At 40.8% G+C, this 16,895-nt stretch overlaps 1 protein-coding gene across 1 annotated transcript; it reads left to right on the top strand.

Annotated features, from left to right (window-relative positions):
- Window positions 1-1,383: 1,383 nt before the first annotated feature.
- Window positions 1,384-16,596, top strand: LOC139465133 (calpain-1 catalytic subunit-like). Its single transcript, XM_071246821.1, has 7 exons — window positions 1,384-1,644; window positions 2,473-2,604; window positions 3,888-4,090; window positions 4,533-4,716; window positions 5,860-5,948; window positions 7,126-7,289; window positions 16,520-16,596. The coding sequence occupies exons 1-7, from the start codon at window positions 1,384-1,386 to the stop codon at window positions 16,594-16,596; spliced, it is 1,110 nt and encodes a 369-aa protein (XP_071102922.1).
- The last annotated feature ends 299 nt before the right edge of the window (window positions 16,597-16,895 follow it).

Genomic DNA, 16,895 nt, shown 5'->3' with positions numbered 1-16,895 from the left:
CACGTTGACCTGGTTGATATGGTGCCATTGTGCCCTGACGGCGTGTATCGTTTATAAAAATGTCGATCACTGGATTATCTGGCACAGACTCGATTAATTACAGGCTGTCCTCAAACAGTTGGAATATTACTGAGTGCGGCTTTAAACAACAAGCAAATACCACACACTGGAGCTGTTTAATATAAAATACACCTGACTACATTGCTTTAATCATCCAAGTCATGCTTCGCGTTATAATGTCAGTCATTGGATGAATATGAGAATAAATTATTCATGCGATCATAACGATGCTTACACAATTTGAACAACAAATGAGTGGGATTAGATTGTAACATATTTGTTAACTTATAATAACACATGGCAGAGTTGTATGTCAAAACAGTCTGCTGTGAATAACAACAATTATTACTCCATCAACAATTATGTAGGATTACCAGTGTCAATGGATTTGACTGAGTTGTCTAAGGCGCTGTGCAAAGTTGCGCCCCTTGAGTTCTCTTCTTAAGTTTTTGTTGGATAGTGGTGTACAAAATTGCAAATTCAAATGTTTTGACAGGCTTAAATTTCATTCTTTTTTATGAGATTGCAACATTGAAAGAAAATACTTCGCGTTTTTTAGAATAAACACGGTATAAATCCACTTCTATGAATATAAAGAAAGTATTTCCTTTATATTATTGAGAATTATGGATAATTTGGGGACAGGGATTTGGTGGTATATTTGTTGGACTTAATAATATATCTTGATAAAAATTGTTTTTTTGTTTGTTGTTTAACGCCGCACTCAGTAGTATTTCAGTAGTATGACGGCGGTCTGTAAATAATCTAGTCTGGACCAGACAATCCAGTGATTGACATCCTGAGCATCGATCAACTCAATTGGGATACGACGACATGCATCATCCAATTGACCGAGCCTGACACATCCGAACCCGTTAGCCGACAAGCTTAATCGCCTTTTACAGCAAGCATTGGTTGCTGAAGACCTATTCTAACCCGGATCTTCACGGGTCTTGCTTTTACATTAGCATTAAAGTAACAGTTGTTGTTGATAGTCTGTAAAGTAGATTTACAGCCAGTTACTTGTTCTTTTTGCCATAACAGTCGGCCGGTATGAAAGTGGGATAACATGATTGACGAGCATCTTTTTGTTTTTTTCACGCAGACCATTTGTAACATTAAACATTTGCAAATGTCTATGCATATTTGTATGGTTTGAATTATAATGGTATCTACATGGGCCAAATATGTGTCTAGGCGATTTCTGAAGAAAACATCACGATTCATGGTATCTATTATCCTAAATTCGATTTAGACAAGACAAATGAGAACAAATAAATCATTTTGCATTTTCAAAATTTCAAGGTACCGCGCGAGCGGACAATGGGCTGTTCTTCATCAACAAGTGATAGTAGCTATGACAACTTCTACGGTAGTGCGTCTCCCCAAGGACGCTACCGAGACGACCCCGAGTGTCCAGGCCTTAAACTCTGTACTGTAGACTTCAGGACGTCAGGTTCAGCTGATCGCGGGCAACGCCGTCCACGTGTCCCCAAAGGCCAGTTATGGACGGACACCACCTTCACTCTACCCGTGGCAATAAAGGAATATGCTGTCAAAGGAATCCAGTGGAAGCGGCCTCAAGTAAGTAATATGTGCCATATAGAAACATTTCTAAGGTAACCGATAGAATGGCATATTTATTAAGCTCAGGCGATATTGAATATCTTAAATAAAGGATACCTGACACAGACACCACATGTCATGATAATAAGTGTATTTGTTTTAACGCCAAGGGATTTTTCACATGCAAATAACTGTATATTTCTATTTGTTTAAAAATGATTTAATCTCCAAACTCGAACCCAATATAGAGGTACTGCGCGCGTTTACTTTAACAACAAATATTCTATCGAAAGACGTAACACCACCGTCATATATGTTGAATATTGCTGAATGCAGCGTTAAACACTGCAAACGTCGTGTCCAAATCACAAGTATGCTTCCCAAATCAAATACATCACCATCGAAAAGACATGTCGTGTTTGTTTAATTTTTCACCTCCATTAAACATTGGTGTACACTTTATTTTGTCCGGCTGTTTACAATTATTATTTAAAACGACTTCATGTAGCTCCGACATATTGCAGCAATGTTCCGTATATATGTCCAGAATGGTCGTCCGAAATATAAAAAACCAGATACATTAATTCATGTCATACTCAACTTCTGATAAGGATTTTCTAAACTCCAGGTGGGAACTAAGTGACGGATTGATTAAACTGTTGTCCTTCGTTCTTTACAGCATGGAATCCCTATCCAATGCTGAGTAGTATAGTGATGTGAAGGCACAGTGTGTTACGTTTTCAATACACACACAGATGTCACCCATTTAGTCATTTGCACACAAACATGATGAGCTTATTTCAGTAGTTCATGTTCAGACATCGATGTCACGTTTGTCTACCTAAGGAAATCGTCCAATCGCCAGTTCTCTTCTCTGATGGAACCAGCAGGTTTGATGTCAAGCAGCAGAATTTTGGCACCTGCTGGTTTTTGGCCAAGCTGGCGGAGATTGCAGAGAAACCTGACCTGCGTAAAAAGGTAGGAAGCACGACTATGGCATTCGTTGTGAGTTATGTTTTACATATTGAACCGAAGGCATGGGTGGCTAGTGGCCTGAGGTGCTGTATTGTTGTGCAGAGTTGCGTATAGAACTCACTGATCAAAGGATGGAATCCCGGAGTCGGAACAATTACAATGTTTGACTTTACTTGTCAGTACAGAACCGTGTTCATGGATTTCCTCAAAGTGGTTAGCATGTTTAGCTTTCTTCCCCGTAGATCCACGCTCAGGTATTGATGATTATTTCACACCCCTGTGGGGATTTCGGGTTACAACATACAATTATCACAAGGGGCGGCTAAATGGATCGGTAGGTCAGGCTGTACAACTTGGTTTATTTTGTGTCAACGTTGTCGAACTTTGCTGATCTCGTTTGCTAGTACAAACACGGATTTAATTTGCTTTTCACAAAATGGGCTTTGTCACGTTCATTTGAAACATGATTTTAATAAATAATGACTATTTTTTATATACTATAGTTTCTATTTTTTAGTTGTTTTTTATTTTATTTTTTCTTTATCAAGTTCAACATGATACATGAAAGTATGAACTGTTGGAACTGACTATTCCATATTCATACAATATATGCTCTTGGTGTTGACATTAACCCATGTAGCTCCGACAAGAGTTTTGACATTATGCAAAAGAATAGTCACTACTATATATTATCTAATAATACGGATATGTTTCCAACAAACGTTTCACATTATTTGCTGATGCTGAGTGTTCCCATGGTATTGGTTGTTGCAATAGAATGTGTCAGCATGACCGATTTGATAGGAGGAATCACCACAATTTAGATACTTTCCCATTACTGATATTGGTATCCCCAAGGATTGTTGCAATACCATGGATATCGTGTGGTGACAAAGACTGACTTTGTACATCGTCACCCATTCGTTGTGGATCATTGTTCATGCTGTCAACAACTGGTTTGCATATTTATTCTGAGGCACCAGAAGTGATTTCCTTCAGTTCATAGTTTGTTATATAAACTGTTGGATTCCCAAAATATTGTTTGAGAAGTTATAGAAGGTTTTAATCTCTTTATAAGGTGTTTGCAGATGCCAAAGTATATATTATGTATATCAATTACTTTTCAACTGTTCTTTTTTTAATTTTCTATTTTTCTGATCCCTCAAAGCCAGAGCAGTGAGAAAAATACAAATATAATTAAACTATGTGTATTTTATTTTATGATTATGATATTTGGTCAAATCAGTAAAACAATACTTACCAGCGAGTTGCCATACTTAATCCAGGTTATCAACAAGGCTTCCTACAGGCCTCTGACAGACGGAGTCTTCCACTGCAGGTTGTGGAGGTTTGGGCAGTGGGTGGACGTCTACACTGATGACTTTCTTCCCGTGCGTTACACGAACGGCCATCTCCAAGCGTACGGCGCCACTTCTGGGACAGACAAAAACGAGATGTGGGTGTCGTTCATGGAAAAGGCTCTTGCCAAGTATGTATGAAACTGAAGCTGATTTATATATACATTGTACGTGCATATATTTAGCTCCTAACGGTTCTGTTCTCATCGGCATTGATGATGTTTCTAGGAGTGCCAGTACATAACCTGTGCTCGTTAGTTTAATAGAATTAGTAAACGTCAGATACTTGCATCATTTCGGGTTTAACCCACAATAAACTAACAAGCGGTGATATACCTGATTATCGTTTAAAGCGGCATTAACCTCCCTCCCTCCCTCGGTCCCTCCCTCCCTCACTAACTCACTCACGCACTCCTTTTGTCATGTACGATTTGTTACTGAGAATACAGCTTTTCCTATGGGTAATGACTTAACTGCTGGACGTTTCAACGAACTTCGCGGGTGGCCCAGTCGTCTGAGGCGCCGGAACTCGCCCACTCACAAGCACATGTAGTTAATGTACAATTTGTTTAGACTCTATGGGTCGTACAATGAGGTGGGGGATGAAGGAGGATACTCAAGCGATGCCTGTCTCATGCTATCAGGAGGTGTCACAGAATTAATCGAACTACAATACGACAAGCCAAACCCTCAACAGTTGTTTGACAGACTGAACCAAGTCTTTAAGATGGGCGCCAACATTAGCTGTTCTATTCGTGTGAGTATCGACATACGGGTATACAGAGCACCCAGTACACCTAATGTCTCACCTGATTCTTGTCAATCAAACCATGGCAGTCTCAAAATATGGTGGAATGAAACATGCGACATAAGGATACACACCTGCAGTAAGTCAAAAATGCTTTGTCATTTTGAAAAGTAGTTGACCTATGTGTAAATTCGGGCCAGTTGTAAAGCCAAGTTAGTGGTTAATGCATCGACTCCTCGGGCAAAAGACTCGTGTTCTTTTGTCCGTGTGTACAATGCATTCTCAAGCTCATATATAGATGCATCAAATCTCTCTCTGCACCCTGACCATCTCATGCTTTGACTGTAACAGGAGACACATGACGTGACCATGGGACTTATTGCTGGCCATGCCTACTCCCTGACTGGAATACGTCTGGTTAGTATTTGTTTTACATTTGTGATATTTGATACAGTTATTATTGATTCTTAGACATGATCGAGTAATGTAAACCTTTAATCTCAGACTATATTGTTGTCAAATTCTCTGGCCAAAGATGTAAGCTACTACCCCAACCAAAACACAAATCTTCTACTTTTTAAATGGAATTCCCACTTTACATTTCACACCAAACAGAAACAAAATACTCGCGCACTCGCTGTTTACAATACATATCTAGTTTCCATTCACCCCTGATGCTTTCATAATTGCGACCTCATGGTAATGTTGTTTGAAAATGCGTTCATAATATGGCGATGATATGCTGAGAATGCTTACACATGGTGCTGTCAAAGTCAAGTCAAAACGATCGTGTTATACTGAGAATTGTTACAGCTGTCATGCTGAGAATACGCTCATAAAGGTCATGTTATGTAGAGAATACGCTCACATAGTGATATTATTTTGAGAATGCGTTCACATGTAATGTTATGTTGAGAATGCGTTCACATCGTAATGTTATGTTGTGAATGCGCTCACATGGTAACATGTTGAGAATGCACTCACAGGGTAATGTTGTGTTGAGAATGCGTTTACATGGTAACATTATGTTGAAAATGTGCTCACAGGGTAATATGATGTTGAGAATGCGTTCACATGGTAACATGCTGAGAATGCGCTCGCAGGGTAATGTTGTGTTGAGAATACGTTCACATATGGCGACGCTATGTTCAGGTGATAAGACGAAATGGAGAGCAAGTTCCCCTTTTACGACTTCGAAATTCTCACGGTTCTTCTGAGTGGAAGGGGACATGGGGAGACATGTAAGTATTTCAATTTCTTTTTCATAAAACTTTTCTGTTCTGCAAATCGGCAAAAGCATTGTTCTTGTTATCGGAATTATCTGTGGCAAACGTGTATGGAATCTTGTCACGAGCGAAAAATCAAATCACGAGAAGTGCATCGACCCCGTTCACCTTTGTCAGATTGGATTGTTCCAGAATTTACTTCGTTGTGCCTGAGTTATCCATGTACCACATATCTTACATCTTCAGGTAGCTAGACTTGGTTAAGTTCATTTGGAAGATTGGTTTAGTTTCATTGGTGTGTTTCTCCATGCACTGCCCGATCTTAGAGATTAAGGATACCACGCATCATGGACACATATAATTCACATATAATCCACACTTTTCCAAAGCTATATGTACCGGTATTTGAAATAAAACATTTACCTTTACAGTAAAATATATATATTATCACATTTAGCCTGTGTTTCATCCACGCTTTCCCTACTGCGTACCAGCATGCGCGTTCGCCACGCCCCAACTACACTCGACCCTACAACTGAGCATTCGGATAGCGTTATGATCGAAAAGGAAACATGGCGGTTTTCAAGAGCATGATCGTCATTTCAATAAATATGTCAACCCAAGTGTTATCCGAATCTATTGAACTTTAAGCTCCAGATAACTTGAATGTGGCTCACAAGAAAATTAATCACGTAAATATACAGATTAGAAATGGTCTTCCGCAACCAATGCTTGTCGTGAAAGGTGACTTACGGAATCGGGTGGTCAGGTTCGCTGTCTTGGTTTATGCATGTCATTGCAACCCAGTTACGTAGATCGGTGCTTATGATGTAAATCACTGGTTTGTGCGGTCCAGATTTACGGACATAACATTGCTGCAATTTCTAGTATGTTGAGTTCGGCGTTAAACAACTAACAACAATTTTACATCTGGGTGCTTTGAGAGCGGAATAATGGCGTGTTTGATAGGAGACACATAGGTAGATAAGAAAAAGGTCATCAGGGTTTTCCTTTACAAATATATGATAGTAGTGTCACAGGGCTAGCAGTAAATCGCCGCCCATGCCTACCACCACAAGTGTCTGATGGCGGTTTCGCAGGGCCAGTAGTAAATCTGTAGATGTGGAGATGGGCACTGGTAAAGAAAGCTCCATTGACAGCAATGGTGATGCCTGTTCGATACTTCTTACAGGAGCTATGAGTGGATGACTGTATCAGAGAGTGATAAGATACGCCACGACAGAGATGATGGGGAGTTCTGGATGAGTTTTGATGATTTCCTGGAACAGTTTTGTCAGATCATGATCTGTTGTCACAGACCAGATGGCCTTGTAGATGGGCGCATACATCCAATGAGTAAGTATCCTGAAAGAAGTTATTCTACGACTGTTACCACGGAGGGAAAATTAATAATGAAAAATGTGACATTACTTGCTCGTTTATTTGGTTGATGGCGTATCAAGGTACCCCGACGTCGGTCAAACAAGCAATTTAAATTTACGTTTAAAATTGAGGTGAGGGTAACAACAAGTACCATCCTTAAACGTCTTTTGGTATGGCGCAGTCGGGAATCGAATCCCCTACCTTCCGCTCTCTGTGCGGCCGCTCTACCAATAGACCAGGAGAGCGTCTTTCAAAATTGAAACACCATATGTCTATAACGAGCTTGTGAGTGAGTGAGTTAAAATTTAACATCGCATCCACATTATTTCAGCCATATAGCGACGAGACCAAGTTTAACATGTTAACAGTTAAGTCATTTAAGCAAACTAATATTTAAAATCAATTTTTGCACACCATATTAAACCCGAGCTTGTAAGATATCAAATGATATCCATGTCATACCAGGATACTATTTTGTTGGTACCTCCAATCACTAGACTAATACTAGGTATATAAAGTGAACATTATAAATCATGGCAAATAACTTCAATAACACATTCCCCTATTCATAATCATGGTGCTGTTATAAACGAAGTCTCATAAACAATGGAGACACTCCAGTGACGATCACAGGTTCGATATTGCTGTATCCTCCCTGGCGACATAGTATTTGACTCAAACGTGTACTAACGCTAAATTCGAATTTCATTCAGAATATGCTGTTAAGATCTATGGGGAATGGAAAGGACACTCTGCGGCTGGACGAGGGAAAAATGTCCAAGAGAGACTACATAATCCTCGCTTCGAGTTCACCATAAGCAATAAAGGTACTTTTATATCCTGATTCAGTCTATATTGCTGTGTCAGTGTAGTAGTGCTTTGAACAGTATTAAGTTGGAGATTTTGGTCCGTAGTTTATTGGGTAGAAACGCCACAACACGCTTCTTGTAGCACACTGTGTATTCCGGCAAAAGAGTTGTCTCCCTTACATTGTAACATACGCAACCGGACAATAAGCAGGATAAGTCAAATACTACACTTCTCCCTTTCTTTTAGAGATGGTTGCTATACATTCAAAATAATTGAATCTATGAAATATACATTTACATCTCACAGTCAAACACACATGTACTTCCTTGTATAACTGGCAGCATTTGGGTTACCAAATGGGAAATTCTGGTGGACTTCTGCCCCATGAATATAAGTTTGGGGAATACAATGGTGTGCATTCTTCTGCTATTTTGCGCTTGGCACAGATGGGAATATTGTAACCTGTCTATTCTCATTTTAGAATTTCTAATATAGAATTCTCCCCTTAAAATTTTCTCACCGCTACCTTCCTTAGATAATCAAAACTATAACTGTCATGACAAATGACACATTTGGAGTCACATAAACAGGAAGGTCTTTTAGGCTTCGTCTGTGTCCCCGATGAAATTATTGGTTGGTTCTGTTCAGTTCTAGCAAATGGACTGGAATACACCCATACCGTTGTAGGAATATCTTGACTGTCACATAAGTCCACACGATTACGTATTTAACAACGATTCTTTTCTCCATTCATCCTGTTCATTGATTAATTCTTCTTGTGTTTGAGTATCAGTGTTTATTTAAACCACGACTGCATTTACGAAATTAAACTGACAGGATACACGGTCGAGTTTTAAGCCATCATTTAATCTTTCAGCTGTTCTGTCTGGAAACGGTCCACCATGGTCACTTGTTTCCAAGGATTTCTCAGGGATCTCAGTGAGTTGATTTTGCCGGTTCATGGCGATGGTCTTTAGTGGTCCCCTTGCTATGCAAGCACTGGTTCAGCACCATTTGTATCATAAGGCTTATTTACGGAAGCCAATACGTTTTTCTCTCAACATCTTTATGGCTTTCGTTATTCCCAGATGTCGTAAGTTGAGGCCTGCTTTGATAACTGTTCTCTGCAGTGATCCTATGTTCACGATTCTGTGCAAACAGAAGATCATGCCTATCGTGAGACAAAGTATTGGTGTGACATCTGAATATCCCAATTTTCTTTGAGAATTCTGAGTATGATTCAGCTGTTCATCTCTAGTTGTTTCTCTCACGATGCGTTCCAATATGACTGCGTGTTCAGTCTGCACAATACTCTCACAACGCCTTTTCAGAGCTGTCATCCTGATGGGGAATGGGTGTCTCGACAGTAAGTCACAACCTGGTTAATATAATAGCTCTAATCGACGTCTTGCATATTCTCTCTTCTGTCTCTGTCCAGAGGTTTCGATGATGCTTTCTTGAACATTGAAAACAATGGTTTATGTGCCATCAGGGTGCCTCTAGGAGATACATCCTGGATCGATTCTTTGCCTGTTTGACAGCAACTGCAACTGCAAATCTTTTGGACACTTTCTTCACAGATCAGTCTAGTGGTAAACTGGTTCCTTTTGTTGCTTTTTTAGCTTTACATGATGACGATTTGGACTTAACTAAACGAGTAGTGCTCGTTTCGGGAGCATAACTCCCAAACCGTTGAACACTTCTTGGTGGAACTTGCCATACAGATCAGTCTAGTGGAGAATTTGTGACTTTTGATGATTTTAGGGCTTTTTTATTCATTTTAGTTTTCACGACACCAAGTATGACCTTGCTGAAAACGAAGGTAGTGATTTCCGGAGCAAAAACCGTTGAATATTCCCGACGAATCTTGCCATACTGATCATTCTCATGGTGAACTAGTGCCTTTTGGTGATTTGGGATATTGAACAATTCTGAACCGCATTATTGTCTTTCTTCACTGAACTGGCAATGAACCAAAAGTGGGGTATAAGTTGCGAATCTCTATTTCCGAATTGCACCAGACCGAGGTATATGTCATTTCCTGGTGGATTTTGTGTTTGAGTATCAGTGTATATTTAAACCACGACTGCATTTACGAAATTAAACTGACAGGATTCACGGTCGAGTTTTAAGCCGTCATTTAATCTTTCGGCTGTTCTGTCTGGAAACGGTCCACCATGGTCACTTGTTTCCAAGGATTTCTCAGGAATCTCAGTGAGTTGATTTTGCCGGTTCATGGCGATGGTCTTTAGTGGTCCCCTTGCGATGGTAGCACTGGTTCACGACCATTTGTATCATAAGGCCTATGTACGGAAGCCAATACGTTTTTCTCTCAACATCTTTATGGCTTTTGTTATTCCCAGATGTCGTAAGTTTAGGCCTGCTTTGATAACTGTTCTCTGCAGTGATCCTATGTTCACGATTCTGTGCAAACAGAAGATCATGCCTTCCGTGAGACAAAATATTTGTGTGACATCACTTGTAATAGAAACCAAACTCAGAGGAACTGGCATATCTTGATATGAACTACTATAGGTATCCAGTCATACCATGGAACTGACCTCCTCTTTCGATGGCTGTCTGCTTCCAACAATATCAAGCTTCATTGTTTTCCCTTTGTTGTCAACTTTTCTCAATTACATTTATATGTTGAAAGTGACTGATGAAATATTTCTTCATCCGAACTTGTTGACTTTTCCTGCTTGCTCATTTTCTTAACATTTCCTTTCCTTCTTTGGCATTCAGGTTTCTGTTTCCTCTTCCATGTTTTATGTCCATTGTCTTCTGCTGAGGGTGTCTCTTCCAGCTCAATTTGACACATTCCCTGAAAGTGGTTTCTTCACCCGCATCTCAAACATGTGTAGATGCAGGTCTGTTTCATCCAGGTTCAGGAGTTAATGTATGTATGCAGTAGCCACATTTCTCTTGTTTTTACATGTGTGTGTACTCTCAGGAGGTATCTCGAGCAGTCCGGATTAGCGACATCTCGTCAGTTGAGCAACCAAATTGTTCTAGCACTCTTGTGCTAGTCTTTTTCATCCTGGTCGCCAATGTAACACCCCCTCTAGGGTACAAACGACACAACACGCTTCCCGAAGCACACAGTGTGTTCTGGCGAGACAGTTTTATCCCTCACATTGGAAATTTCGCAATCACTCCATAACATGGCTGTGCCACAATACTTCAGGTCGGCCTCTTACAGATTCAATGTCAATGTTGTCAGTCGTTCAATCACATTCTTAGCGTCATCACAGACTTTCAATTTACATTTTCCCAGAGCGTTTCATTGCATCGTGACTGACTTTCAAAAAAGTGACTTTTCACAACCCTTCGCATCTCAGACTTTTCGTGTGAAAGGACTACAGTGTTGTTGACATTATCGTGTGTTGTGGTATCTTATCCGTTATTTGTTTCATCACCTCAGCCACACGCAAATCCCAAATATTGTCAGTCTTGACATGGGTGACCCTGGGTTAGTTTCTGTGACATTGCCAAGCAGACAGAATATTGATAAAAAGAAACCCAACCCAACTCATACATCTCTGTATGTGAAATCGCCTTTCATTGTTACCTTTCAGAATAAATGTAGCAAACATTGGCTGAGAAGACACTCGAAACTTGTATGTCCCTATATCGCAGCCCATCATTCCTTGGTATTGGTTCTATCAAAATGTCAAATTTTATGAAATAAAATATCATTTTTACATGAAAATATGGCCGTTTTGTCAGTGAACAGTGACTTGTCTAGTGAACATGCAATTGGCCTGTACACTCTTCCCGTATTAGCCATGCCGATTAAGATTTCTTGCTACGATGATTTCCACAGGTCACTATTTTCTTGATTTCATTTTGACAGTACCTTATCGCCACGAACACTTTTAAAACAACCAACCGGGTCTGGAGACCTCGAAAATGTGTTTCTTTCCACAGTTTAGTCAACGAGGGTGAAAGTCGATGATGGCATTTTGATTAAACCTGATCGATTGTATATTCCATTGCAGGACTGAATAAAGACGGCTATCTTCCATTGTTTTTGCAACTGGTACAAAAAACGGAACATATACACACTGACGGCATTCGTTGTGATCTGTTTATGGTAAGTAACCTATGTCTTTTTGTGACTAACCAATAAAAGTACGTTCCTCGTACATGACTGGGGACTAAATGGATCGGGTGGTCAGACTCGCCGACTTGGTTGATGCATGTCATCGTATCCTTACTGCGTATTAAAGTGTTCTTTATTTTTCTTTAGCAGCTGCTCATCATAAAATATGCCAAACCATAATCCCAACACTCAACTCTGTTGAATGAACATCAACCTGTTGCTACCTTAAATTGCGTGTTTCACACTTATTAACGCATTATTTACAGTCTTTGACATGTAATCAGATTACAACGAGTCAGTTAATGTATAGCCTAGAAATATGCTGTCCCAAATATCCCAAAGTGAAGAATAAACAAGGATATATATTTCCTGTCGTTGTTGCTCCATCTGTTTGTGTTATGACCGATCCAGTTCTAGATGGTAAAAGGGGAAGCATGAGGAGATGCATCATGTCGGAGACATTTGACACTTTGTAAAAACCAATAATCATGTTTTCGTTGACGAGAAGGCAAGCATAAATAACCAGGACGTATCTGGAACATATCCAAATAACGCAACTCTACTCAGCGGCTCCGCCCGTGAAGATCCGGGTTAGAATTGGTCTTCAGCAACCAATGTTTGACGTAATAGGCGACTTTGATGATGCATTCTATTGTATCCAAATTGCGTGGACCGATGCTCATGATACCAATCACGGGAATGTCGGGTCCCGATTTGATTATTTACAGAACGTCGTCATATGGCTGGAATATTGCTGCGTGCAGCGTTACACAACAAACAAACAGCGACATATGTCACCTGCTCCACCCGTGCCCTCTATACTGTTTACATAACCCTCTTTTGTTTCGCGGGGGCACGGGAGGCCAAGTCGTCTGTACAGAGTTGCGTCGCTTGGGCACGCCAGAAACCTATGATTGTGGGTTCGAATCCCGGTTCGCCCTGATTATGTTTCTGGGTTTGTCAACACCATACCCATGCTCCTGGGTTTCACTGACGTGGTAAACGTCTTAGACCTGCATCACTTGGGGCTTTCCTCACACATTAAGCTGACACGCCGTGATTAACTGAAATACTGACAGCGGCGTCAAACCCAACTCACTCACTCACTCTTTTGTTTCGCAGATAAATCGTGTTGATGAGAGAGAAAAAAGTCTCTATGTTCTCAAGATGGAAGACACGCTTGGCAACAACGTCTACAATCAGAGATTGCACACCAACTTCCGCTTTACACTCAGACCAGGGCGCTATCTTGCAGTCCCCTCCACAGAGAAAAGAGGAATAAACAGGGAATTCCTCATACGGGTGTTCAGTTCCTCCCCTATGCTACAATGCAGGTAACGCACGCCATAGAGATAGTGACACCGCATTAAATTATGATCTTTGATTCAGACCCACGACCAAGGGATTCTTGAAAGGTTTTGTGATGGTTGTTTTTTTTGGGGGGGGGTTAACACCGCACCTAGCAATATTCCAGCTATATGACGGCGGTCTGTAAATAATCGCGTCTGGACCAGACAATCCAGTGATTAATATCATGAGCATCGATCCACGGAATTGGGATACAATGACATGCTTTAACCAAGTCAGCGAGCCTGATCACCCGATCCCGTTAGTCGCCTTTTACAGCATGCATGGGTTCCTGAAGAACTATTCTAGACCGGATCTTCACGGGTCTAATAGGAAGCAACTAGGCACAGTGAATGTCTTTGTCTTTGAAAACTGGGCCATCATGCCCCCGAGTTTAATATTTAGGGTAGAATATGAGTTTGAGTATATACCCCATGACAGAGGAAAGGCGCTGTTGTGACGACACCAGATCTATACTGATCAGTTACTTTTAATCTGTTAACATGTAAAATGAATGAACGAGTGAATGTTGCTTAACAATGAGCCTTGTAACAAATATTGAATCTAGACCAGGAAAACCAGTGAATGAAAGCAACATTCAACGTCATCGAGGTACGATGGCATGCCCTCGGCTACGTCAATTAGCCTGGTCGCCCAATGTAAGTTAGTCGCTTCTTAGGTAAACACATAGAGCGCTCTCTACTTATTCTTATCTCGACCCCATAGGGTTGAAATATGAAATCCTCTGTGTAAACGATTTTGTTTCATGTTATAAAAGTGTCTTCTAAACCTTGTACTTAACGGCACACTTTGTTTCTCGTCAGGCGCGTTTCGGGACGTATATCTGTCCTCCCAGATGACTAGCTTTTACGATGTGCACAGACTCAAAAGATCGTGATGTGATGTCCTCGGACTTACCGTGTCAGGTAACAGAATTCCTTGAGGATCAAGTATATTGATGGACCAAGTGACAAGACCTTTCACTACAATACGTGGCTGACTCCTTTAAGGTTTTCTTATATCCAAATAAATACAAAATAGTTTCCAGGCTCGATCGTCGTGCCACCAGTACTATAACGAGTTATGTCCCTTCTATGTCCCTCCTATTGACCAATCAGATTGCACCTCTCATATCCAAAAAATAACTCCGGAATTCCAGCCTAGTACGGCACGGTTGGAAACTGGACTATTATAGTCAGTTAAAGCCCTTGCCTCGGGAAGATGATGCCATGATCACACAGCTGACACCAAGACATGACGTACATTATCAGCATGTAAACAGTTAGTATGACACAATCAGCCAACCAACATCCATGAATTATAATAATTGGTTTTGCGTTTGAGATGCCTGTTATTTGTTATTTTGCATTCATTTATGGTGTCACAGTAATCACTTTGTCGTTAATGTGAATGTATGAATGACATAGTCGACTGCAATTATCTATGTTTATGTCTAATTTATTAACTACCGCCCGGACATATTTGAATACTATGAGTACGAATTAGTCATGAAAAGTCCGTTTGCCAATAAATATTAATAGAGCTATTTTGACTTTGTGTGACCCTACAAAATAAAGATGACATTGAGTGAGTATGGTTTTACGCCCCTTTAAGCATTATTCCAGCAATATCACATTCAACCCATGTCGGGAAGCGAAGCCGGGCCTTCGGCGTGACGAGCTAACGCTTTAACCACTAGGCTACTCCACCGCCCTCGTGACATTGAAACTGATAATATTAACATTGAAATATCGTGATATCCAAACGAAATAGCCGTATCACAATAAACAAACAACATAAAACACATGGGAGAGCTGTGCAGTGTAAATACTGTTTGGCGACGACAAAGCATACATGCAACGTGTTCCGTGTTTACATGGTAGAGTTCATATCCGAACTTACATTTTCATTATAATAAGGTAAATACAAAAAACTGCATTCATCAGTTCATTATCATCATCCGCGAAACACGCGGTGCCAGATGGCGAAACCTAACAATGTGTAAGAGTTTCGAGAAGATGCGGTGATGAACCTGGTCTTTAGAATGTAACGACGGCAGGGCTGGCCAAACTCTGACTCAAGCTTGTGTAAGAGGTAGTGGAGTTGCCGGATTGCTTTCCCCCCTAATTATGCCAGACCCAAAACACACACACACGCGCGCACCTGTTATTCACTGGTTATTAGAAACCTCCATTCCTCTTGTTATACCTGTCGATGGGACAGCAACGTAATTATATGGTGCGCATTCGTTACACAAAGACAGCAATAGCCAGGCTTCTTTTACAATGGAACATGTACAATTTAAATGATCCCTTTAACCAAAGATCACAATGGTCAAGCAGGTGATGAACACTCAGCACCTTGATGATTATATCCTGACCAATCGAGTGAGTGAGTGAGTTGGTTTTAACGCCGTGTTCCAGTTGTATCACGGCGTGTCAGGTTAATGTGGGGGAAAAGCCCGAAGTGATGCAGGTCTCAGACGTTTACAAACCTAGAAAAATAATTGTGGCCAACCGGAATTCGAACCCACAATCATAGGTTTCAGGCGTGCCAACGGGAGCAACTCTGCACAGCGAATCGCGGCGCCTTAGACGACTGGGCCGATCAGGGAGCTGACAGAGGGCCACCCTGGTCACCTATGCCCTTGTTTGAGAAGTTCATCGTTTTGACGTTGAGCTACTTCAATGACATGCTGCCATCCATCCCGACTGAAGTTTGTGAGGCCTTCTGTTGTCCAGTTTCCTTTTGACTTGAATTTCTTTCATGAATACGAAGTACAAAAGATGCAGTCAGGTTGGAAGATGATGGGCTCATAGGATGAACGCCGAATTGGGCGGCCAGCTAGTTCCTAAGATTCAATTTCAGGTTGTTACAAACTGTCAAGGTTCATTGTAAGACGCTGATAATATTCTCTGTGATAGCCATGGGTTTCTTCCAGAACTGCCGGCAGGCTTGTACATGACACTTCCATTTGATTTGGCGTTTCTGAAGGTTCTGCCATCCTTCTACGCTTGATCGCTCTTTCAGCTTTTCCATCTTCTCATCAGGATCTTTGGCTTTGCTCAGACATTGTAGCGGGCCATACTTCAAGCCAGGTACATGTAAGATGCACACTGGCTCTGGATCACTGGGGATACGTTTCCGTTTAGGTTGACATGTCAAAGCTGTCTTCGAGTTGTTCCCGGTTGTATAAGATGTTGGTCTCAGTCACAACAGTTCAACCTCAAAAGACACATAATCATGGTGATGACATTGTTACAAGGTGGGACATTTCCATATATATTAACTTGGATATTTTGTAAGAGAAGCTTAAG

Source organism: Haliotis cracherodii, unplaced genomic scaffold (assembly GCF_022045235.1).
Source record: "Haliotis cracherodii isolate W230 unplaced genomic scaffold, xgHalCrac1.p SCAF_17, whole genome shotgun sequence".
Classification (NCBI taxonomy): Eukaryota; Metazoa; Mollusca; class Gastropoda; order Lepetellida; family Haliotidae; genus Haliotis; species Haliotis cracherodii.
This window is presented reverse-complemented; position numbering and strand designations above follow the sequence as displayed.

Coding starts and splice junctions, on each gene's coding strand:
- LOC139465133 (XM_071246821.1), top strand. CDS start 1,384: ATGGGCTGTTCTTCATCAACAAGTGATAGTAGCTATGACAACTTCTAC. Junction 4,091..4,532: donor ATGGAAAAGGCTCTTGCCAA/GTATGTATGAAA, acceptor CAATTTGTTTAG/ACTCTATGGGTCGTACAATG. Junction 7,290..16,519: donor TGGGCGCATACATCCAATGA/GTAAGTATCCTG, acceptor GGTTTCTTCCAG/AACTGCCGGCAGGCTTGTAC.